This window comes from Podarcis tiliguerta (assembly GCF_965153285.1).
Source record: "Podarcis tiliguerta genome assembly, chromosome: 3".
In the NCBI taxonomy this organism is placed as follows: domain Eukaryota; kingdom Metazoa; phylum Chordata; class Lepidosauria; order Squamata; family Lacertidae; genus Podarcis; species Podarcis tiliguerta.
This window is the reverse complement of record NC_139536.1, coordinates 79162527-79188191: the sequence shown is the minus strand read 5'-3', so window position 1 is coordinate 79188191 and position 25665 is coordinate 79162527. Positions and strand designations below refer to the sequence as shown.

At 40.9% G+C, this 25665-nt stretch overlaps 2 protein-coding genes across 2 annotated transcripts in view; one reads left to right on the top strand and one right to left on the bottom strand.

Annotated features, from left to right (window-relative positions):
- The window catches only part of DOP1A (DOP1 leucine zipper like protein A), a 127814-nt gene that overhangs the window by 6075 nt on the left and 96074 nt on the right, over nucleotides 1-25665 (top strand). The gene's annotated exons all lie outside the window — the stretch shown is intronic.
- UBE3D (ubiquitin protein ligase E3D) overlaps nucleotides 10341-25665 on the bottom strand; it is a 55824-nt gene continuing 40499 nt past the window's right edge. The window contains exons 10-11 of the mRNA XM_083431201.1: nucleotides 13058-16086; nucleotides 10341-12874 (exon numbers count right to left, since the gene is read on the bottom strand). Of these exons, the coding sequence (XP_083287327.1) occupies nucleotides 16066-16086 (21 nt within the window). The 3' untranslated portion in view covers nucleotides 10341-12874; nucleotides 13058-16065. The remainder of the gene's footprint in view (nucleotides 12875-13057; nucleotides 16087-25665) is intronic.

Sequence of the window (25665 nt, the reverse complement as noted above, 5' to 3'; positions counted from 1 at the left end):
TCACATATATAGTCCGTCTTTTAAACGAATCTCTGTTAATGCACTGTGATCGAGTAATTTGGCTTTTCTGCTTCGTGTTTCCCTATGTCTCTGCCTCCAGTAGAAACACCTGAGCCTTAAGCGATACAAATCAAAGAACAGTATCAGCTGGTTTTGTGGCAAGAGAGGACTGAGTCTAGAGGGGGTCTCCCCCCTCCCATATGTATTAAAGTAATAACACATGCCCATAAGCATTTTGTTCAGCTTTTGTCTGTTGTTGTTGTTTAGTCGTTAAGTCATGTCTGACTCTTTGTGACCCCCTGGACCAGGGCACACCAGGCACTCCTGTCTTCCACTGCCTCCCGCAGTTTGGTCAGACTCATGTTAGTAGCTTCAGGACTTCAGGGTGAAGAAAGGAGAGTTCTCGTCCCAATAAGGGAGCCAAACATCCATCATAAATGGGATGGTGACCTTCTCCTCTCATAACAACCAACTTAAAAACAGCTTTATGAGCATTATCTAGGTGATATGACCCACTATCAAATGAGGCTTTGAAAGATACACAACAAAGAAGCACAAAGAGAACAGGAATCCTTACTGGGGAGAGATAGCCACCCCTTGTACTTTGGGGGGAGACATATAGAAGTGCATAATTTGAGCTGCTGCCACCCGATGGAGAGCTTTTTTTATCTCCTTTGGGTGCCTAGAGTTGTAAAAGATTAAAGTGACAGGAATTACCGGTAAAACTGAAGTGAGAAAACAGGGCCTCCTCAATTTCAATGCTACTTTCATGTCTAAAATAAGACACTGGGATAGGGGCAAAATTTCAATTCACAGAGGGTAAAATGAAACCTTGGACTGGGTCCAAGGAACAACCCCAGTTTTAGGACTCACTAGAGTAACCCAAGACCTAAAAAAACCAGTATATCCTTATGTCTGCTTATTTTATTTTACATTACATTTTCATTAGGAGTTCTCTCAAGAGTCCATGCAATTTCATGTGCCACCACAGCAGAGTCACTTTGAGACATTTACAGCTTGTGCTTCTTAAGGTCCTCTTTAATGCTGTGGGTGTCCTTGGAATGAAGAAAACTATGCTAGAAAGATCTAGAAAGATGACAAGGCTGCTATAGGCATCACATGATGACTAAGAGGATATCTCACACCCAGTAACTATTAAGCAAGTGTCACTCCAGTTAAGCACTTAGAGGACAGAAGTGGACACACCATATTTAGTGTGTCATTTTAAAAGGGGCATTGTCTTTATCAAAGGCATTTATTGCTGCATAGAGGTTACCTACTGTCAAAGATACATATGTTCTCTATTTTAAAAAATGCCAAATAACATTAAGCCTGAGAGTCAAATTTACAAAAGGAGAGCAGGCTGAGCTTGTCACTCAAAATTTTGCAAACCCTTTTGAAGTGCACTCTCTTCAAAAGATTTTAGCAGTGATTTGCTTACCTCTATTAATAAGCTGCTTTTCAACTTTACAGTTGCAAAACTGAACAGAGCAGCAGAGCATCACCTGAACAACTAAATTGCATGCATAAATGCTGATGATAGCATTAGTACAGAACTAAACTGTCTTTTGAAGTTAGATGCATTAAATTGCTTCTGAAAAACTGGAAACCAGCACATTTTACACACACAAAATGTGGCAGCAGGAGGTGGGTAGGAACAAGGCTTCCTAAAACAAAGACTGAAAAAGCAATTACATCTTACAAATATTTTTATGAAAAGGGAGTTGAAGCAGGCTAGAAACTTTAAACAACAAAACAGCACTGTTGTAATAATGACTGACACCAGTCAGTAAGATTAATAAGGAATTTGTTTTAAAAGAACCTATATGCGACTTCAAAATCAATTAAGATCAAATAGTTGAGTATTAGGGACGCGGGTGGCACTGTGGGTTAAATCACAGAGCCTAGTACTTGCCGATCAGAAGGTTGGCGGTTTGAATCCCCGCAACGGGGTGAGCTCCCATTGCTCGGACCCAGCTCCTGCCAACCTAGCAGTTTGAAAGCACGTCAAAGTGCAAGTAGATAAATAGGTACTGCTCCAGCGGGAAGGTAAACGGCATTTCTGTGCGCTGCTCTGGTTCGCCAGAAGTGGCTCAGTCATGCTGGCCACATGTATGCCGGCTCCCTCGGCCAATAAAGCGAGATGAGCGCCGCAACCCTAGAGTTGGTCACGACTGGACCTAATGGTCAGGGGTCCCTTTACCTTTACTAGTTGAGTATTTGGCTAAGACTAATCACCCCAGTTTTCAAAAGCTTATATGCAACATTTGAAATCTAGTCTATTGTTTAAAAACCCAGATTGCATGAGAAGCCTAAGAAATATGCTGCAGGAGAGCTGCTTTGTTAGCTCTGAATAGCAGAAATAGTTCACCAGCAGTAAAATGAAATATACCATCAGTCACATTCTAGTATACTGTAATGTGGGTGACAACAATCTGAAGTGGAAAGCGCAGTTCTGACATATTGTTTAAATTAAAACAATGGATGCAGGTGGCAGTCCTATAACCACTTACTCAATGGGGTTTCTTTTTATGTTGATATGGATTGCATTGCATTGAAAGTGTATATTTAATAAAAACATATTTCACGAAAAAGTTGAAAATACCAATCTTAAGTACAACACCAAAAAAGGCAATGGACTTGCCTGCATTTCTCATCATAGATATAAAATTAAGATTTCTAATTGTCGGTATCCGTTAAAAAGTTTCATTCATTATGAGACGACTTCCACTTTGCATAAAAATTCATGTTCCTTTAAGAAGTTTTGTGCCCTTGGAATGTCCCATTTCTCATGCTTCCTTCAAAGCTACTAACAGGTTTCTGGTAAAGATGATGTGAGACTGAGAGCAGAGCTGACAGTTCTATTAGCTGCAGAAACAGGACAGGTCAATAAAGGGATCTCACACCTAAGGATAATGAGCTCAGCTTCTGAGCAGTGTCCCAATTCTTGTAGGAATAGCTCTGACATGACAGACTAGTTGCAGCTGCAGATAGAAGCACACCCTGACCAATAGTCATTAGAATTCTGAAGTTTAGGCTGAAGTTAGAACCACACGCTGCATGACCGTTAGACTGCATTTGTGTAAAATGTTATTCCTAATGAATGTTTGCCTTCTGAATATTTTTTACAAAGCCAGCTTCCCTTCCATTTCATATTGTCTCTTATTCACCCTCGCTTCATAGTGTGTGTGTTCTCATACAGGTTCTTTTTGCCTTTAAACAATCAACAACCTCAGTGATAAGCCTTGGACAACTTCAATTTCACCAAAAATAAATTGCAAGCATGGGCTATGAGGGAGACCCTGCAAAAAAAAAAAAAAAATGTTTGCAGTTCTGACATAAAACTTGTGATTTTCTTGCTGCTCTGTCAGTTCCATTCCTAAAATTTGAGATGCTTCAAAAAGGAGTGTGGGCTTTTGAAGAGAGTCTCATGCACATTGATAGACAGCAGCTGGCACTACTGTCAGTCTGACTGGCCTTCATGCAGAAGAAATAACAGGTATACAATGACATTCTTCTGAACCAATACAACCGAAAATGAAAAGTTTCTATTGTTGCTGGGAACATAAATACATATTTGGTGGTAACAGGATGCTTGCTGAGTAATATTGTGTAGGTGACTGGAAACTGCATTATTGGTGGAAATGAACATGTGGTCCTCCAGATGTTGTTGGAATCCAGCTGAGGTGGATTTAGTTGAGTGTGAGCGGTTCAGTCACACTGGGATGTGGCGCCTCAGGGGCACTGCAGGGGATGCCACAACTATCATTTAGAATGGAGTGTGAGAGGTCAAGGGGCACCAAATTTGAGTTTTGCCGCTGAAATTTACACATGTATTTACTGAAACACTAACTCAGGGGATTTAGCGGTGAAACTCTGGAGATCTTTGCAGGAGTCGGTTGTTTGCCACAGATGTTCTTGCAATGGACATGATTGCCTAGTTGTGTTAGGGAATTTCGCAATGACCACACAGGTTACCCCAGCCTGTTTACTGATTTCCACTTCAGCCCCTTTCCTATGTTGTTTTCCCTGTGCAATATTTCATATTGTAAGGTGCTTGGGTTGGGAGCCTGTAAAGCATATACAGTGGTACTTCAGGTTAAAAACTTAATTCATTCTGGAGGTCCATTCTTAATCTGAAACTGTTCTTAACCTGAGGTACCACTTTAGCTAATGGAGCCTCTCGCTGCCGCCGCACCGCACGATTTCTGTTCTCATCCTGAAGCAAAGTTCTTAACCCGAGGTACTATTTCTGGGTTAGCGGAGTCTGTAACCTGAAGCATCTTTAACCTGAAGCATCTGTAACCCAAGGTACCACTGTACAATGATCAATTTTGGGGTGCAAGGACTTAAGTTGCTTGAATGTTAATCCCTTACTCTCATGTTTTTTTAAGCAAAATGGGTGGCTTTAAGGAGCACTACAGCATTGTAACAATGGAGTTTTCTGCATTCTTCATGAATGAAAAACATTGCAATGGAAATACCCCTTTTAAGTGCTTAGTTTATATCTTTAAATGCTGCTTTGGGTGAAGAAAACCCCACATATAATTGATTTAAATAGATAACTAGACTTGCTTATTTTATTTCAAATGTTTATATGCCAGCTGTTTATGCCAACAAGCTTGCATGGTGATAAGATGAAAAAATAATTACAATAAAGATGGTAAGATTACAAGGGCCTGAAAGGAGTCGCCGTCACTTGTCACCCTGCAATTGTATCACTGACACTAAAAAAAAAGTCTTTCCCCCAAACCTCACCCCGATAGCCCATTTGGGTGTGATCAGATGCCTGTGTGGCAGCCACAGTGGAAATCATGGGTAGGCAAACTAAGGCCCCGGGGGCCAGATCCGGCCCAATCACCTTCTAAATCCGGCCCGCGGATGGTCCAGGAAACAGTGTGTTTTTACATGAGTAGAATGTGTCCTTTTATTTAAAATGTATCTCTGGGTTATTTGTGGGGCATAGGAATTCATTCATTTTTTCCCCTCCCAAAATATAGTCCAGCCCCCCACAAGGTCTGGGGGACAGTGGACCGGCCCCCTGCTGAAAAAGTTTGCTGACCCCTGGTGGAAATAGTCTAAACAGCATACTTCTGGAGCAGTATGGATGAGATACTTTTGTGGCAATGGCAACTGATGACAACATTGCAGCTTGAGTATGTGCCCTCTTCCTAGTTGTATTATGAAGTAAATCTTCAAAATAAATCCAAAATATTTCAGTTTAGAACAGCAAACAATCCAGATTGTAAATATTCACAGAGTTATCAACAATGCCTTTGTTTTATAAGTTTATAACTAAGTAAAAACTACTGCCATACAAAAAAACAAAACAAGGAATGATTAAAATGATATAGTTTGTTGCATTTATCAGAAATCCTCATAAACCCAAACTCCCAGCTGATAACTGAATTGAGAGATGTGTTAATAGGAGGGAAGCACTGTGTTGCGCACAGTGTGAGCAAATGCTGAGTCATGAATTTCCGAGTCAGAGAAATGCCAGAAAACAGTTTAGATATTAAGGAGATATATGGACTCAATTAGCATGCATAACATCATTTATCATACTGAACCACTGGAGAAAAACTCATGAATACTAGCATTTGAAAGTCGCAACATAAGGACTACATAACATAGTTCTAAAAATGCATTTAGATGCAACTGAATTAAGTGTTTTTGATATAGATTGAGGTGTGTCACCCATGTGATTTCCAGTGAGCACTCTTGAGAGCCAGTTCTCAAGAGCTTTTGTATATTATGTTAAAATATTACACATAGGAAGAGGACTGGTTCAGTTAACGCCCCCCAGTCTTTGAACGTCAGGCATCTGCAATGAATATATAAACAGAAAACTTATTTGTAATAATATAGTAAGGGATTCTAAACACAATTTTTATTTCTGTATTGAAATTAAATAAAGTTTGTGCAGTCATTTCTGCACAAATATTCATGTATTTTCATTGTTTATGAAGGAAATTAATATATGGTAAGGACATTTGATTTTTAATTTTTTAAAAATTTGGAAAGTTGCTTCTTGTAGAAGCCTTGCAGAAGCCCTGCATTTTGAACTGAGGATATTGCTTGGCTAAGAGCTTGGCATCTTTACCAGCATTACTGAGAAATTTGTGGCAATTGTTATGTTAAGACACACATAGAATTTGGAAGCTTTACATAAGTGCTGAGGTTCCGTTACAGTTTTGTGGAAACACTTTCAGTTACTCATCAGCCATACCTGAGCTGTTTTTGTTGAGTTCTGTTAACACCCCAAACTATTTGCTGTTGGGAGGAATCAAATCGCCCAGAATTTGCTCATATGGATTCTCTCCAGCACCTTAGGCAGGAATGCCAAATTGAAATGTTTTATGCAGCTACATTAGCACAGTATCTGCCAAAGAAATAGGTTGGAATAGGCTGGAGTGTATTGGGACATTCTTGTATCAATAAAATCCCATTTTAATTGCTGTCAAGCAGCTGACAGAGAAACTGTGTCAGGAAAAAAGACGACAACCCTAATTTGGCTAGAAATTATCCACAGCTGCAAATATAACCACTGCAGTCCTGTTACATGATGAAGTAACAATCATGGTATTTTAGTGAAGCAAGAAGTATGAAAAGGACATCAATGAAAATAGTTAGAATAATGATTAAAATCCAACTTAGTCAGTGAAAGAAATTAGTACAGTAATAATAAACAAAAACAAGTCAGCCAGAGGCTATGGATATTTTATCAAATACAGTGGTACCTCAGGTTACATACGCTTCAGGTTACAGACTCCGCTAACCCAGAAATATTACCTCGGGTTAAGAACTTTGCTTCAGGATGAGAACAGAAATTGTGCTCCAGCGGCGCAGCGGCAGCAGGAGGCCCCATTAGCTAAAGTGGTGCTTCAGGGCAAGAACAGTTTCAGGTTAAGAACAGACCTCCAGAACGAATTAAGTTCTTAACCCAAGGTGCCACTGTACTGATGTTTCACTTGCACAGTGGAACTTCCATGGAACTGTCCTCTCCTCTCTCTGGCCGTCCCTCCCCCACCTCAAAATCTGTTGCAGCAGTTTCGGAAAGCCTCTGGAACAAGTTTTGGGGGGTGTGGGGAGAGGCAGCCCCATTGTGCAAGCAGATCACCACTCAAATACCATTAGATACAACTGTACACTAGATGCCTTGCGGAAGTCTGGCAAAAAGGGAAGGTCTTAAGACTTACCTGATCACCAGACACTAATTTGAGATGTGCACATATGTATGTGTGTGTTTGTGTACCTATATGTATGGTTATTGTCACATTAAACCACACTAGAAGTTGTGACAGGAGGGGCCTCTTTTAAATCAAGGTAATACACTTTTCGGGACGCGGGTGGTGCTGTGGGTAAAAGCCTCAGTGCCTAGGGCTTGCCGATCAAAAGGTCGGCGGTTTGAATCCCCGCGGCGGGGTGCACTCCCGTTGTTCGGTCCTAGCGCCTGCCAACCTAGCAGTTCAAAAGCACTCCCGGGTGCAAGTAGATAAATAGGGACCGCTTACTAGCGGGAAGGTAAACGGCGTTTCCGTGTGCGGCTCTGGCTCGCCAGAGCAGCGATGTCACGCTGGCCATGTGACCCGGAAGTGTCTCCGGACAGCGCTGGCCCCCGGCCTCTTGAGTGAGATGGGCGCACAACCCTAGAGTCTGTCAAGACTGGCCCGTACGGGCAGGGGTACCTTTACCTTTACCTTAATACACTTTTCAGTTTAGTTAGGTGCTAATTATTTGTGCAACTGTAATGCTTTAGTATCCATATATTTGCAAGGGAGGAGGATGGGGAGAAAACCAGAACAACTTTGCTCCACCCGTGTGACCTTCTTGACCCTACTCATATGGAATTTTTGATCCTGCCTACCTAATTGCCCCAGCCACAAACTGCCCCACTAGATCTAGAGCAGGCTTCCTCAACCTCGGCCCTCCAGATGATTTTGGCCTACAACTCCCATGATCCCTAACTAGCAGGACCAGTGGTCAGGGATGATGGGAATTGTAGTCTCAAAAAAAACATCTGGAGGGCTGAGTTTGAGGAAGCCTGGCCTAGAGACTACCAGGAGCTGATGTGTGTGGGAAGGGGGGAGGAGTCTCCTTGGAAGCACATTCTCAGTTGTGGAGCCTGCACCATATATTTACAGACAGAGCCCATACAGGGCCCCCTGAGCAACTTCTAGTAAATCAGGAAAGATCAGGTGGTTCATCGTGTTTGTTTGGACTTCACGCATCCTTTCTGCTTGGCTTAGGGCACCACCACTATCATGGTTCTTCTGAGAAAACTGCCTGAATTAATAGACTTCCAATAGTGATTGGCCTTGTGATTTTCTGTTATGGCAAATTGGTGAGGGAGGGGTTCTTGCACCTAGCCAATTTCTGCAGTTGCCATCAGTGTGGATTTGACACATCTATAATGCACATCTGATTTGTACCTTATCTCTCCTGCCAGCTCTGAGAAGATATAGAAGTTGGCATGTGTGCAATAGAGTTAAGTGATATTGTGCTGAAAACTGCCCATTTGAAGAGCTTAGTTCCCCACATTACAATACAAATGGGGATAAAAATCTCACATTTCATTTGCATTTTGCTGTATTTTGGGTACCATAACTCCTTTAAATATATATACTGGTATATGTAGCCAGAGGCTTATTGCACAAGGAGACTGATAAACCATAAAATAAACTGTCTTTCTTCTGTCATGGGTTGACAGGTCACCACCTGGAGATCCTGTCTTTTTGTTTTAAGAGCAGTGACAGTCCTAGCCCATTCTTCCTTTTTGAATCCTGTAAAAGTTTTCATATAGCATCTGACATCATTTTTTTTGGTTGTATATTTCTTTAAGATGCTTCTCCATGCACAATCTGTTTAGAACAACAGTCGCACACCATATCACAAACATAAGTATCAAAAACAGTAAATTCAGCGTTGGTGCATTCTGAGACAAGATTCTCTCTGTATATGGTATTTTAACATTCCTAATGACTTTAGAGTTAAAAGCGACTCACCGGTACTCATAGAAGATTATTGCAGGCTGCATTACTTAATTAAAAAAAGAAATCCCTACGGCTGTGTGCAGATGCTTGAATAATCAGAATTCACAGTTCAATATACTCCCCCTGTAAAAGACAAATTGGTCTGTTTCAGCCTGAACTCAGGAGTTATCCAGTACTGAATTAACTTTAAAGTTTCTTTCTTTCTTTCTTTCTTTCTTTCTTTCTTTCTTTCTTTCTTTCTTTCTTTCTTTCTTATACTGCCCTTCATCAAAAAAATCTCAGGGCTGTTCACAAGATAAAACCACAAGATAAAAGAACAAATAGTCAAAACAGAGGCAACAAAACATTACACAAACACATTTAAAAGGCTGAAGGATATTAATCAGCCAAAGATCTGGTTGAAGAGGAATGTTTTGCTTTGCAAATCTGCTCTCCTTTTCAAGATCATATAAAAATTTATCACTGTATTAGTCTGTAGGAATAATACAAAATTTGTAAGGTAGTATATTTCATCGGATGAGGATCCAGCTGGTACAGGAATATGGAGTCTTGTGTCTAGCACACAGAATGAAAAGGCAGCAAATTCAAGAACATAGAGAATAACAGTGGATATTGTAATTGTCCATATTTTAGTTAGGTGATCTCAAAGAAAAAGTATTTATTGTTTAGAAATGCTTTGCTGACATCAAGGTACACAGGGCTTCTGTGTTTATTGTTGGGTCCATATAGGAGTCACTGTCTTATACAGTTGATCCCCTTAGTTCAGCATTCTCTACTATGCTGACTGGCAGAAGCTCTCGAGGGTCTATGAAGGGATTTTATCTGTGACCTTCAGTAGGAGAAGTATGTGCTCCACCACTGAGCTCCAGCTCCCCCCATATAGCCCCATTTGTGTGTATGACATTTTGCAGACTACACAGCAAGTTGACATGCCCCTTCCACAAGTAATTTATAGTCTAAGGCATAGGTAGTCAACATGGTGCCTTTCATGAATATTGGCCATGCTGGCTGGAGTTGATGGGAGTCCAACCATGTGTATTTTCCTGGTCTATGATTTGACAAAGAGAAGGAATTAAGGTACAAAGGGGAAGGAATGTATGTTCAGTTCAGTCATATGTACTTAGGTGTGTAGTTTCAACAGGGGATAAGTACAGTAACCGGCTGTGCCAAGAACTTTATGGTGGGTTTTGAGGTGGAGAGAGCAGCAGCATTATGAAAATATCCTGAGAAGTCATTCCAAGCAAAATGTTTCAGATGAATGGGTGGAGTTATTTGAGAGTGCATTTCAGAAAATACAGTTTTTAGACAGAGTAAAAAGGAGAAATGAATCTCTCAGATAACCAAAGGAAGAAAGAAGGGACGTTATTATTTATTTATACAATGTGCCCTACATGATTCAGCCAAAAATGCCTTTGTCAAGGGCTTCTCTAAAAAGATAATAACAATTGTTCACACATCAAAAGTATAAAAACTTTAATTTATTAAAATACACATTCTAACAGGTCAGATATCTCATGATAAAACCTATTTTAAACTAGAAACAGCCACAACACATGCAAATTAAAAAATAATAATAAAGCTAAGTTCAAAGACCGTTTCTTAACCAATCTAAAAGTTTCTGTTGTTGAAAACAACTTGTATGGCAAAATCATGTGGGAGGACCACCTCAACCTGTACTTTTAAATATTTCATGGCGAACACGGCTGCCTGAACTTTATTTACCAGGGGACTCACTAGAATTTTTATTATAATACATTCTAAGATGTTCAACCACACACAAAAATGTTTAACAATTGTTTAGATTCATTTCCCTTTTTTGCACGTCATCCCTGGATGCTTCCTGATTTTGGTGTATTTTTATCCTACTTTCTAGACAGTGCCTGGTGTTGCTCAGTGTTATTAGTAAGCGCTTACCAAAAGCATTAATTCTGAAACTGGGGCATGATTATGTAGGAGGGAGGAAAATTTTATCCATCACCTGGTACAAAACCACTGGAAATGAGTTATTGCTCAACAAACAAAAACAACAGAACCCTACATTTTCTTTAGCTCCACTTACCTGGTTAAGCAGTATGCATAACAGATTGCTTTTCTTAACTCATTTCTTCTCTCTTCTTTTTGAACTTGCAGCATTAATCAAGCAGTCACCACAGGTTAGGATGACTTTGTCTTGCCCTACAAAATGTTTAAACTCTAAATCCAAGTCCTACTGAATTGGTTTGCCTGCAGCCACCTGGATCTTTTATTGCCTGTCAATGTCACAGTCCAACCTTAACAATTGCATTCCATTGCATCTCTGCACTAGTTCAGTCCAGTTAAAGTCATACCTGCACAGCTTCTCAAAGATGTGCGTACAGATTGATTCAATGAAGTAACACATTTTAAACCATCATATTTACTTATTCATCAATTATTTGTTTTTAATCTTGAGACACTATTGGAAACAACACTTAAAATTAAGTAAAACTAGACTGGTTTACACCTCTCCATTTGTTTTAAATACCAGGTAATCCCCTTGCGACTAGTAACAGAAGAAACCATTATTGATCGTTTCAAAGGTCAATGTACGTGCAAAAACTCGGGAGAGCTGTCTATTTTGAGAGAATTTGGAATTATTAGGATTAAAATTCAGCATTAAAAAAAGAAGATAGAGGGATTTAGGTTGCCTTAAAATAAAAAGTGCCAAGATCTTTAGCACAGAATAATTTCCTTTGGAGAAGGGTCTGCTGTATATAATCACTGTGAATCCTTAATAAACAAAGATTCAACCCTAAACAGGCATGTTTGGAACAGGGACATAATATATTCTAGCAGTCATTTGGCAACTTAAAAAACTGCATCACATTAACATTGGTCTGGGGAAAATAAAAGACTGAAAAAGATTCAAAAATTCACTTAAGGCTTAAGGAGAGATTTTGGCACAAGGAGATGGAGGGCCAAAAATAAAAAGACAGAACTGTCAATGCAACAGAGCATATTTGGATATAATTTGACAGGAAACAAGTGTTCACAGATGAGAGTCCAGGGATGTTTCTGCCAGGTAACTGCTCTGAAAGTTATGGGCGCACCGACATGTGGCTGACTGCCTGCGCAACGTGAACCACCTTGCCCATATTTAATGATGCCAAATCAGTTTTCGTTTGACGGGAATCATTTTTCACTGTAACCTTCTCATGTGGAAGCCCTGGCCAAACAGCTTCAAGTTCCTCAATGCCTTTGGGTATAGAGTTCCTGAAGCAGCTTTTTGACAAATAGAGAGAACAATGAAGGGAAGCAATTCTGAAAAACCTTTCCTTTTCAAAAATGAAAAAATAATAATAATGAGGAACTAGTAACCACCCAGTGGAGATGGTGATAATTTTTTATAATAAGGCACCTGTCAGGAACTGGCATGGTTCCAAGGAGTGTGTGGCAGAGGCAGGGCCCGCAAGGCAGAGCCAGGGCCAGGGGGCAGCAATTTGTGTACCTCCCTCAAGACAGGAACCAGGGTTGGAGGAAGGAGAAGAGTTTTATTTATTTATGAAATTTCCATCCCATCCCTTCTCCCAAAGGAGCCAAGGGCAGCAGATACAAAGCAGTAAAACTGTGCTATTAAAAATGAGGTAAGAATGTTATTTAAATACAATTATTTAAAAACAATTTAAACATTTTAAAACATACCCTCATAGCTAATAATTTCAAGGTTTCTTGAAAGTTAATGAAGACATACACATGTCACCAGGGAAGGCATTCCACAAACAGGAAACCATTACCGAGATGCCAAAGCAGAGTTAAGTAATTATGGTTTCTCCCATCGCTGTAATAATGTAATGTAATAGGTATAAACGATAGATATGAAACATCTTGCAAATTATGGCACCTCTCTTATAAGGTTTAAAGAGCTGTTCGACAGTGGAATTTGCTGCCAAGGAGTGTGGTGGAGTCTCCTTCTTTGGAGGTCTTTAAGCAGAGGCTTGACAACCATATGTCAGGAGTGCTCTGATGGTGTTTCCTGCTTGGCAGGGGGTTGGACTCGATGGCCCTTGTGGTCTCTTCCAACTCTATGATTCTATGATTCTATGAACTGCCTGTTGTTGTATATTGCCCATGCAAAATTATTATCTTTGCAAACAAGCTTCTCATTATTTTTGAGAGATCTTGTGGGAGATCTAAAGAGTTTCTGACAATGGTCAATCATTTATTTCCTTCAAGAAAAATATCAAATTTATTTTTACACTGAGCATCATTTTGAGACGTCCTCTTGCTTCTTGAGTGATGACAAATTAGATTCCCCATTACTTCTTTGGCAGAGTAAGCAGAGGGTTGCAAAAATTCCAGGTCTTCTACATATCCATTTGCAGGATGGGAATTGACATTTTTTTTCCTCACAAACTGAAGAGAACTCACAACAGTCAAACTATGTTTGTAAATCACAGCTTCAAAATAGGATTTTAATAATTAGTAAGGATGACATACAACAGCAGCTCTAGTTTCCCCTTTAAAATGCCATTTATTTTTTAAAGCTCTCCAGATTTAGTGGCTTTTCATCAGCCTGAAATATATTTCCTCAGTCATTTGGCAAAAGACCTTTTTTGCAGCTAAGCGCAAGCTGTAAATTGTCCCATATCTGCTTTCTTTTCAATGCTCAAATAAAGGCCTTTGCCTGCTCCGCTCTTATTAGGACCACATAAATCAAAGTCTATTAAAGGGCAAGTCTGGTAATCTGAGAAAACAGCCTGCACAAGCCATGCAATGGAATTGCTGTGTACGCTCACCTTTGTGCTGGGCTAAAATAAAGTAAAACTTCAAAAAAAAAAAAAAAAAAAGGTCCCATGGAATTCTCTGCCAAGTGTCAGGACACAATTTTGTACATGAAAAATGCCATCTTAATAGTGTGATGTATGTTGTAGTCCTTTGCACATTTACAGAAAATTATTGGGAATGGCTACTTGGGAACTTTGTTGATGATAAGGATGCACACTGATTTGCATCTGTTTGTGTGCACTGGAACTCTTACATGGGTCAATTACACACTGCTTTCATGAGCAATCAGTCATGCATTCCACACTACAGCTGGACCCATGTGCAACTGAGACAGAGAAGCCATGCAGCACAACCCCTGATACGGTGCTGCTCCTGGGGGGGTCTGCTTGCCTTCAGGAGGTGCACTGGAGTGCTCTGTAATACATTATACCTTGCACTTTTGAGGCAAAAAACACACTGCAACCTTTCTGCAGACATGGCCTTGTGTTCCCATTTAGCTGAAAGGGAGAAAACCATTCAAATTTGCAAACAAGGGCAGCCTTAGGTAGTTTGGGCACTTATTAATATGGTGGTCTCTAATACATCACACATCAGCCCTGTGGCGCGTCAGCCTCTCTTTGCAGCAAGTATGTTTCTGTGAGTAACTAAGTCCCACTGATGCTTTCTGTAACCCAGCCCCCTGAACATTTGCTGTTGATCCAGCAAATGACACACTGTCCTGGCTCCATCACTTCAATATCATCTCAGACTCAATGCTTTTTTAAATGCATAAAGTTCACACATTAATCTCAGAAATCAAGTGGTGTAAATACATGCAGGGACCAGCCCTTAACCAACGTGGTCCTGTGTGAGTGCCTGGAGGCAGTTGGAGGATGGATGGTGGCTAACAGATTGAGGTTGAATCCTGACAAGACAGAAGTACTGTTTTGGGGGCATAGGGGGTAGGCGGGAGTGGGGGACTCCCTGGTCCTGAATGGGGTAACTGTGCCCCTGAAGGACCAGGTGTGCAGCCAGGGAGTCATTTTGGACTCACAGCTGTCCATGGAGGTGCAGGTTAATTCTGTGTCCAGGGAGGATGTCTACCAGCTCCACCTGGTACGCAGGCTAAGACCCTACCTGCCTGCGGACTGTCTTGCCAGAGTGGTGCATGCTCTAGTTATCTCCTGCTTGGACTACTGCAATGTGCTACACCGGGACCACATAACACTGGTCCTGAGAGATCTGCATTGGCTCCCAGTACGTTTCCAAGAACAATTCAAAGTGTTGGTGCTGACCTTTAAAGCCCTAAACAGCCTCGGTCCTGTATACCTGAAGGAGCGTTTCCACCCCCATCGTTCAGCCCGGACACTGATATCCAGCGCTGAGGGCCTTCTGGCAGTTCCCTCATTGTGAGAAGTGAGGTTGCAGGGAACCAGACAGAGGGCCTTCTCAATAGTGGCACCCGCCCTGTGGAACGCCCTCCCTTCAGATGTGAGGGAAATAAGCAGCTATCTTCTCTTTAAAAGACATCTGAAGGCAGCCCTGTTTAGGGAAGTTTTTAATATTTAATGCTGTATTGTTTTTAACACTTGATTGGAAGCCACCCAGAGTGGTTAGGGAAACTCAGCCAGATGGGCGGGGTATAAATAATAAATTATTATTATTATTAACGTTACCTTGGAATAATCTGCTGTTAAATCTAAAAACTTTTAGGCTTTTCTTGGCAATTGGGGTTCACAATTTACCAAAAAGATTTTTTATCATAAAAGCAGGGATTGAAAACCATTTTTCTGCTGAGGGTGAGATTCCCTTGAGGAGAATCTGAGCCACAAATAGTGGGCAGGCAAACCTTCTTCCCCCACCCTCTGTCACTCCCTTCCCCACTCACATTCCATTAGGTCAAGGGCTCACAAAGCTCTGAAGATTTTGTTTCCTAGAAGGGCAAGTCAGCCACTGTGTGCTCCTTTATTTTTATTTTTTTTAAAGCTTCAGTTGCTGCAGAAGATAATTGACTTCTCCTTGGAGAATTAGTAGTTCTTCACAAGTGATCTCAAAGACTCCAGACATCCCAAATTAAGCTGCTCTCTGAACTCAAGCCTCGCAAAAATTGGCCTCTCTGCTTGACCAACTTGCCTCCATCACATTCTTTGAACTTCTCAAAACTCCAAAGTCAACAAACAGCAAGTTAAATATACAATTAACTGCTTTTTTCCTTTGGCTTAGGAACTTCGCAATCACTTTCAGGGGGGGGGGGGGGACATCTCCACTTGGTAACTTAGATCCACAGTTCTTTGTAGCTGAAGGTTATCTTGACAGGAATTTATTTTCAAAAGGATCAGACCAGGTTCCTTCACATCTTCAAAAATGCAACCTGCAATGGAAACAAAATATACCCAAGAAGTTAGCTCCTGCACAGTAAGATTTTTTTTTTTTAATGGACACCCCCCCTCCCCCCCAACAATGCTGTTTATCTATGACATATTGCCTAGTAGAAAATGCAGAGAAGTCCCCTTATCACTTACAGTGGTACCTCTGGATGCAAATGGGATCCGTTCCGGAGCCCCGTTTGCATTCTGAGCAGAACGCAACCCGCGTCTGCACGGGTTGCGATTTGCCGCTTCTGCGCATGAGCGTGACGTCATTTTGAGTGTCTGCGCATGCCCGAGCAGCGAAACCCGGAAGTAACCCATTCTGTTACTTCCGGGTTGCCGCAGAACGCAACCTGAAAACGCTCAACCTGAAGCTTATTTAACCCGAGGTATGACTGTATAAGGGGAAATGGCCCCAAACTGATCTTATCAAATAAATGTTATTCCCTGCCCTCCCTTAATTTCTTACTAACATTCTGCTCAAAGATATGACCCATTAAACACCGGGTTCAACATTTTCTGTGAAAATAGATTAGAAATGGCGTTCTCGCTTCACATGCAAAATGATGTGAACTGCGTGACAAACTGTGCTCTAAAGTACAAAGAACTCTTTTCTTTGAGTTAGTCAAAGTTCCACTTTGCAACTTAATAAGCCTCAAAGACCTAGCATCACAGGAGATTTTGCAGAAGAAGCCTAGCTGAGAATTTACAAATAGATTGGAAGTCTTAATTATCTACTGTTTAGTCTTTTAAGTATGGTAATATAAAAGTATTTTAATGTTTTGAATTTTAGCACCTAGTTGATTTAATCACTCTACTGCCCTACCATTCTTCTCTAAAACAACTTGGCTTATAAAACAAGCAGCATAATAAACACTCAACCGCAGTGCTTAAAATGAAAATAAAAACCAGCAGTACAATTACAAATAAAAGCAGCCAAAGCTGATGCCTGCTAAGTGCAGTTATAGAACAGGCGGACAAGGTAAGACTGCACCGTTGCCAGAGAACATTAGCTTGCCTCCATTTTGTCTCCTGCATCTCTCATTCTGTATTAAAAGCCTTCGTCTATGACAGTCAACTGGCAAGAACAGGGTGTGTTTGCAGGACCAGTTGCCAACCTCTTTTGACATGAGCAAGAAAGGATCCTGGCCCCCTCCCCACCCAAAAAAAATCTAAGGAGCTTCTTAGACTCACAGAAGCCAAGGTTCCCCCCAGCTCCTACTGAAATCGGGAAAACAATTTGCTTGCCATTGGCAACTGAGAGCTCTGAGTAATCCTTTGACTTTCCAGGTCAATATCAACACCCATCCAGATTAGAGCAGCTCTATTCAGAAAAGCCTTTTTGTTCTCCAGAAAATTCCCCCTTCAGCAGCCACCCTAGTTTTTGTTTTCTATAACTGCTCTAGTCTTTGTTCTTTTTAGTTCAGGAGAATCCAGTTTGGCATCCACATTGCCTACACCTCTTTCTCTCTCTGTCTGCCTGTAGATCTTAACCCTTGCTTATGATGTACTTTCCTTTTCTGGACTATGTCTACTCCTTAAATATGGTCCGACAGGGTGCTAGCCTGCCCATTATTCTCTTAGAAGCCCTGGTCTGGGTGTCAAATGCCACCATCTCTGTTCAACAAAGCCTTGAAAATGTGGATTTATCAACTTTCTCATCCTCCAACAGGTCATAAAGAAAGTACGGTAGTATTAATATTTCTACATCCCTCTTCTTCTCACTCTAAGCCTCCATCCTCCTCTCTCATCAACTTTCAACATTCCCTTCCTTCTTCTCCCAAGCGCTGAAGCATCAGTGCACAATTGCTTTTAGCTTGCTGCCACCCTCACTTTTCTCTCCTTTCCCCTTTCCTTTGGTACAGCCTTAAATAATTAGATCTGCAATTTATTTTCTATCTACCTTCATGCACAAAACCCCCTTGGAAAATTTCTGGAGTCGTCTGTTCCTTCCTCCTGGATAACTTACAAGGGCACTCTGATACCAAGCCAAAGTCTCTAGTGTTACCCACATTGTGTTCCTATATAATTGGTAAAACATGCTAGTTCCCATGCCAAGTCTGCTGATCTCACAGCAGCCTATCCTCCAACAAAACAGAGGGACGAGATTAGCCTAGCACCAGAGCAAAATTCTCCCCAAACATTCAGGGTCCTGAACACATACAAGTAAGGTTCAGATGTTAACAGAGATACATGTCCTTGGCAAGAGCATACGATATGGTGCCTAAACAATAATAATGAAAGGGTCAAACAAATGAGCACCTGGAGGGCGTTCCACAGCCAGGGCACTCTTTACCAGTAGTCACCTCCCTAGACTCTGAAAGAGGAAGGAGGAACCTGGAAAAGGACCTCAGAACTTCTGAACTGACAGGCAGTTTCACACAGGAAAAGGTGTCCTTTGGATACAACTATAAACTTATCAGAATTCTATTTTCCAAGTGGGGGGGAATACGTGCGCACACTGAAGACAAATTAAAGTAGGTCAAGTGATCTTTGAAAATGGTTTTTTTATATCCTTCCTTTCGTCTATCATAGAACCCAAGGTGGCATACATGTGGTTCTCAGGTGGTCACCCATTCAGGCACTGACAGGACCCAAACCTGCTTACCTTCAGCAAGTTTTTGGACATTGGTGCCTCAGACTTGACCTTGAAGTGGCCTGAGTACTAACAAGCCTGGGAACATTTCAAAAGCAACGTAAACTCAACCAGGTTGCTCTGGCTTTAATGGTTTAGTATCAAGTCAGCGGAGTTTGACGCTTTTAGTTAAGAGTTATCAAGTATCAAGTCAGCTAGAGTTTCATGCTTTTAGTTTCAACAGTGAGCCCACTAAACAGGGCAGGTGATAAATCTATATAAATGAATGATATCACCGGAGTATGTGTGTGTCCAAATAATTCATTGCATTTTGAAGAGATTACTGAAACTACAAGGGGGAGGAGAAGAACTGAAAGAATAGTCATAGGGCTATAGTAACACAGCAGGAAAAGCCTCATTACATGGAATCTGACCTTCCCCCCCCCCTTCCTTCGTGATCTCTGGAACAGTGATGTGTCATCTGCACAGGCAATTACCGACCTAATACTGCCTTGTATCACAGAAAGTTTATCCCCCCCCCCATGCCAATGTTATTCTAATTGCCACTGAGCATGCTGGGAAGCTCCACAAGTCCTGGATGTTATAAAGTGCCTCCATAAATAGGGGGGAGGGGGCAAGGAAGCAAAGGACAGTAACTGAAGGAATGCTTTGTTCAGATGTTACTCCACAAATTCCTAAGGATGGGGGAACTTGTGAACCTTTGTATGTTGTTAGATTCAGATTCCCATCAGCCTCAGCTGACAGAGTCAGCAGTGAGGGATGGAGTGTGTTATACACCAGCAATATCTGGAGGACCACTAGTACCACATTCCCCCCCCCCCAAACTAAGAACTATAAAGGGAAGGAAGTGCTACTCATACCCAGAACATAGCAAAATATATTCTAATACAATTAAGTATCTCCTTCCTTTCATAAAAACAAGATCCTTCAGCACATAGTACTGTTATAATTCTTGATGGCCTATTCATTTCCCAATGCAATGATGAAGTTTTGTTTCTTGTTTGAGGTTCACTACAAAATGTAATGGTTGTATTGCAGCTTTAAAGAGAATACGTCTACAACACTCACGGCCCCAGAATTCTACACTTGTGGTTTCTAACTCAGACAACTAGTCATCTGGTAACATCTACTCATATTTACTTCATGATCTTTTGATCTGTATATTCTGATGCAGCTAACTAGAAAAAGTAATATGGCATTCTAGCAGTAAAGCAAATTTAACTGAAGTTGTTTGAGGGAAGGGGAAGGCAGTTCCAAAGAGCATTTAAAACTTCTAAGGTGAATTCCATTTATAACTCCCAATAGTAGAACTTTGCAAGCTGATAGCCATTATCGCTTCTGCTTAGAAAAGCTGGGAAGCAAAAGCTTCCCCTTGACAAGCAATGTGTTTTAAGAAAACAAGACTTTCCAAGTTTGCCATACAGAAACTATTCTTTGGAGTTGGCAATAGAGATGCTTTGATACAAGAAATGAATGAGAAGGTGAGGAAGAGCTCAAAGTCAAAGGAAAAGCCAAAGTTTTGAACAGTGGTGGCAAATAGAATGCCTGGCTCGAATGAGATAAAAGAAATGGATTTATTTTTTCAACACTGCCCTCTTGCCTAAGAAAAGGGCAAGCAATTCACAAGGAGACACATGAAGACTTGACATTAGTCACATGGTGCTTACCAAAGCGGCAAGAAAACAATGAAGCTTCCAAGGCAGGCTGTGAACAATTAGCTAAATAAGCTGCTTTTGAACAGCTCCTGAAATATACATTTACTTCAAAGTAAAAGAAAGAATGTAAGAGATTGAAGGAGAGGAGTCCACATTACTGATTTCTTTTGCCTTTCAAAACACAAATCCTTCCATAGCAGTTCACAGCAATCATACAGTGAAAAATCAAATATTAAAACACAGGACAAAAATCACATGTGCAGAAATCAGAATTTCTTCATAAAAGGCCTTGTGAAAGAGGAAAGTATTCAGTGCCCTTTGAAAAGTAGCCAAGGAGGAGGCATGATGATGGAGCTTGCCAGTAAAGGAGTTCCACCACTAAATAAAGTATTGCCCTTGATCCACTCCTGTCTGATCCTACTGGGGCCGATGTCAAGGGTCAGGTAGGATCATTAGGAAATGCATATGATGCACCCCACTTTAAATTCCATACTGTCTGCCATTAAGAAAGCAATTTTAACTGAACTGCACCTTAACTAACCAATAAGGTAGACCAGGGAACGGAACCGGTGACCCTTTAGATGTTGCTAGACTACAACTCCCACCAGCTAGGGATCCCCTAGCATGTACTCTAGATCCAGCAGGAGGGCTGGGACAGACCTCTCCCTCAGAACTTCAGAGAGCTGCTGTTGCTGATCAAAGTCAGCAGAACTGGGTGGTATCAGTAATCCAATTCAGCGTAAGACCACATCATACAACATTCCCCCCCCCCCAAAGTTAAGTCTATGGATTAAGACACCCTCACTTTTACTCCCCTAGGCAGCTGATATGAGGTAAAAGGCAAAATGGAGAATGATATTCCTTTGAAGATCAATAGTTGCACGTGTTTACTTTAAACTGCCTCTTTTGCTAATGCCAACATAAGCATGCCAAGACATGGCCAGAAGGAAAGCAAAGACAAAACACACATTGCTGCTGACTTTAATTCTTAAATAGGGTGACAGAAATCCTTTCAAAAATATGTTACCGGATTCTTAAGGTGGACACTATTACTTTAAAGCAGAGATGGCCGGGGGGGGGGGGTTTCCCTGCCTTTCTGTCCCATGGTCTGACTCTTAGATACATTTTATTTTTTGTTTCTTTAATAAAACAAAATTTTACATTTTAATATATTTTGTCAAAATGCGGTATTTTCCCAAAGAGGCATGCAATTTCTGATACAATCAGTTAAGAGACCTAAGAACAATACAATAAGCAAACTAAAAAATAACAAAAATTCTGCAGGGTGAGGAATTATGGTATTTTGAATAAGGACCCAAATAATATCCAAATGTGGTTATCATCTAACTACAATGTTAGGAGTGTCCTACTCTTGTGTAGGACCCTGGCAGAGACACATGCTCGACTGGCATGTTCTCTCCCTCCTGGTCGTTCGTTCGGGAGCTTCAAAAGCTTTCTTCGACCCGAACATCACAGCGTCTGATACCAAGAAGCATCAGCACACTTAGGGATCCGCAGAGTGTTCGCAGTTTGCATAACAGAATAGCACAGCATTTTGTCTAATCTACTTTTATTTACATACAATACACTCGGAGCATTCTAACTTTGCTCCTTCCTCTTTCGCATCAGACAGCAAAGAGAGAAAACAAAGGACAATAATCCCACTTCACGGAATACAGTAATACCAAAACATCCTATCTCCATCACTTCCCATACTGTGGAATGAAAACATACACCATCATGTGAAAGACAACAATCTCATGACTGCAAACACGGAGCAGGAATCCTAACAGTTTTCAATGTGCAATTCACTAGTGACAGGATTTCCATATTCACCTACTGTTTTGTCCTGTCTGAATAGACTGTGCAATAATTTATTTATCCAGGTGTCAAAAAGGTGTATTATTGATGGAAAGGAATACTGGATAGTCCTGGACATGAAAACAGCACTAAGAGAACTGCAATATTTGGCTTGAAACTGAACCTGTGTGCATTAACAAAAGCACCACTTGCTTAAAGCTTTTAAATTGTGGGGGGCAATCGATTTATTAAAAACAGGCATTTAATGGCCATGTAAAAACTCCAGTTTATTCTGAGCATGTGTATATATTTAACCCTTGCAGTCATATTATAAACAGGTCATCCTGTGTTGTTGTCAGATTATGAGTGACAAAGACCTATAAGGGATTGTATACAAGCCTATCCAGATCTGGCCTTACCACAAAGCAATGCCATGCATCCGGGTTAGAGAGGGGCATAATTTTCCTGCTGCCACTTTTCATTTGTGCACCATGAAAACAAACAAATAGAGAAACAGTGTGAGAGTGTCACTAGGACTTTTCACCAAAGGTACAACCATGTCTAAGTCTGGCCACTGGGGTTGCTTCTAATAACACTGCCAGTGATCTAGAATAAGAGAGAGAGAGAGAGAGAGAGAGAGAGAGAGAGAGAGAGAGAGAGAGACTCCAGCAAAAATTCCATATTGCCTTTTGCAGTAAGGCAATTACCACAAATATCTGCATGCCTCAGCTAATGAAGCAAACGTAGCGGCACGTATGTTCCATATGAAGCGATTTAAACCACAGCACACACACAAAAAGGAAAGAGAATGCCTCAGTGTGTGTGTGTGTGTGTGAGAGAGAGAGAGAGAGAGAGAGAGAGAGAGAGAGCGCGCACACTTAACCAGATTGGAAAGACAAAATTAACTAATACTCTACTGGGTCTCCCCCAGTTACCAGCTTGCCAGCTTTTCATTCTGCTGCTGCCTTCTGTTTTGGTTGCCCTAGAAACAGAATAGTTCTGCCTTTCAACAGAGGCAAAAGGTAGTACTTTGGCTTCTGCCGTAGTGATCCAACAGGATTGGCTGTCATGGAACAGCAGCAGAAAGCATCAAGTCAGGGGTGGGCAAACACTGGCCCTCCAGGTGTTGTTGAACCATAATTCCCTCCAGCCTTGGGGATTGACCACGCTCTCCTTCCACATCAGGACTGGTTAGGCACCTGCACTCACTATTCCCCAGAAGGCATCAATCTGTCCCCTGGAGTGCTTGTGACATGGAATCAACAAACTAGCAGCAGCCAACTTTGTAGGCCAAATTCAAGGTGCTAGCTTTAACCTATAAAGCTTTATGTGGCTCAGGACCCCATTGACTAATGGAGTTTCTTTGCCCATACGAACCTACCCAGACCCTCAGGTCATCTTCAAATGCTCTTATTTAATTATGCTCTCCATGGGAGGTGCAGAAAGAGGCTGTATAAGGACCTTTTCTTTTTTTATATAATTTATAATTTTCATTTATATACAATTATTCAATGATAATTTTAACATACCCGACTTCAACTCCCTTCCCTTTTCTTCAGTTCTTTACATTTATTTTTGTCCTCTCCTTCATACTCTAAATTGTCTTATTTTATTCATCTATTCTCATATATATATCATATAAAAACCTGCAGTTTCAAAAATATATAACAATCCTGCCAATATCTTGATCTGCTTACAGTTTATTTGTACTCAATAAACCATTTCTTTTCCTTTCTAAAAAGGTTATCTTGATTTTTTATTCTTCCGGCAAGTTGTGCCATTTCTGCATAGCATACTCCATTAGTTTCAGTAACCATTCTTATGTCACTGGGACCTCTTCTTCCTTCCATTTTTGGGCAAGTAACATTTTTGCAGCTATGGGCACATACATAAATAAATTTCTATTTAGGTTGTTCTGATTCCATAATTCCTAAGATAAAGGCTTCTGGGTTTTTTTTTTAATGAATCTTAAGCATTTTTTTCAATTCATTATATATCATTTCCCTGTAAGCTTTAACCTTATTGCAAGACCACCACCTATGGAAAAGATACCTCCTTTCTCCTTACATTTCCAACACTTATTCAATTTTGATTTATACATTTTTGCCAATCTACTAGGTGTTGGGTATCATCTATATAACATTTTCATATAATTTTCTCTTAAACCATAACATGCTGTAAATTTTATATCCATATTCCATAATTGTTCCTATGCTTCCATTTCTATGTTATGACCAATATCTATCACTGAATATTTCACTTGTTAGTCCTTTGTCTCCCATTCCAATAACATCTTATACGTTTTAGATATCACTTCAACATTATAGTTTAACAGGTCTCTCTCTAGTTGTGATAGTTGTTCCTCAAACATCCACTTCGTATCCTTTTTAAATACTTCATTCAAATGATGCTATTGTAATCATGTTGTTAACATCCCTGATAAATTCTTAAACTCTTTTAATTTAAATTCTCCACCCTCCTCTCTTAGCAAATTTCTATAAGTCGTCCAGCTTTCCATCGTATTTTTCTTTTTCACCGCTATGGCTTCCAAACATAAAAACCAAAGTGGTGTTTTAGTCTCCAATAGGTTTTTATATTTATCCCATATTCTATACAAATTTTTCCCAATTATATGGTTTGCCTTTTCATACCACAAATAAGCATGTCAGCCAAAAAATATTATCATGACCTTCCAAATCTAAAATATACAGATTCTTCAGTAAGGACCTTTTCTGCAGTAGCACTCTGCTTTCAGAACACTATACCCAGTGAAGCACACCTGACTTCAAGTCTCACATATTTTCAGCATCAGGTTAATACTTTTTTATACACCTAGATATTTGAATGTTGGTATTGTTCACAATTGGTATTGAGGGACGCGGGTGGCGCTGTGGGTAAAAGCCTCAGCGTCTAGGGCTTGCCGATCAAAAGGTCGGCGGTTCAAATCCCCGCGGCGGGGTGCGCTCCCGTTGTTCGGTCCCAGCGCCTGCCAACCTAGCAGTTCGAAAGCACTCTCGGGTGCAAGTAGATAAACAGGGACCGCTTACTAGCGGGAAGGTAAACGGCGTTTCCGTGTGCGGCTCTGGCTCGCCAGAGCAGCGATGTCATGCTGGCCACGTGACCCGGAAGTGTCTTCGGACAGCGCTGGCCCCCGGCCTCTTAAGTGAGATGGGCGCACAACCCTAGAGTCTGTCAAGACTGGCCCATACGGGCAGGGGTACCTTTACCTTTACCTTTATTGTTCACACCATGGATGCAATTTAGCTGGTTGCTGTTTTATGGCGATCACTCTTGAAACTCTTATGGCAAGAAATGTGTACGTTTCTGTGCTTCTAGTGTGTAAAACCGAAAAGACCTCTTGAACTTATCCTGCATTAGCCTTGGGAAATGCTGCCCTTTAAAAACTACCTATAATTAGCAAGAGTTGGGAAGACAAATATAGATGCTGAAGAGGTGAGGCATTAGCAGTCAAAGATTAATTAATACTCATTCTATTACAGCTACCTACGCCAAGAGACTATGGAACTCAT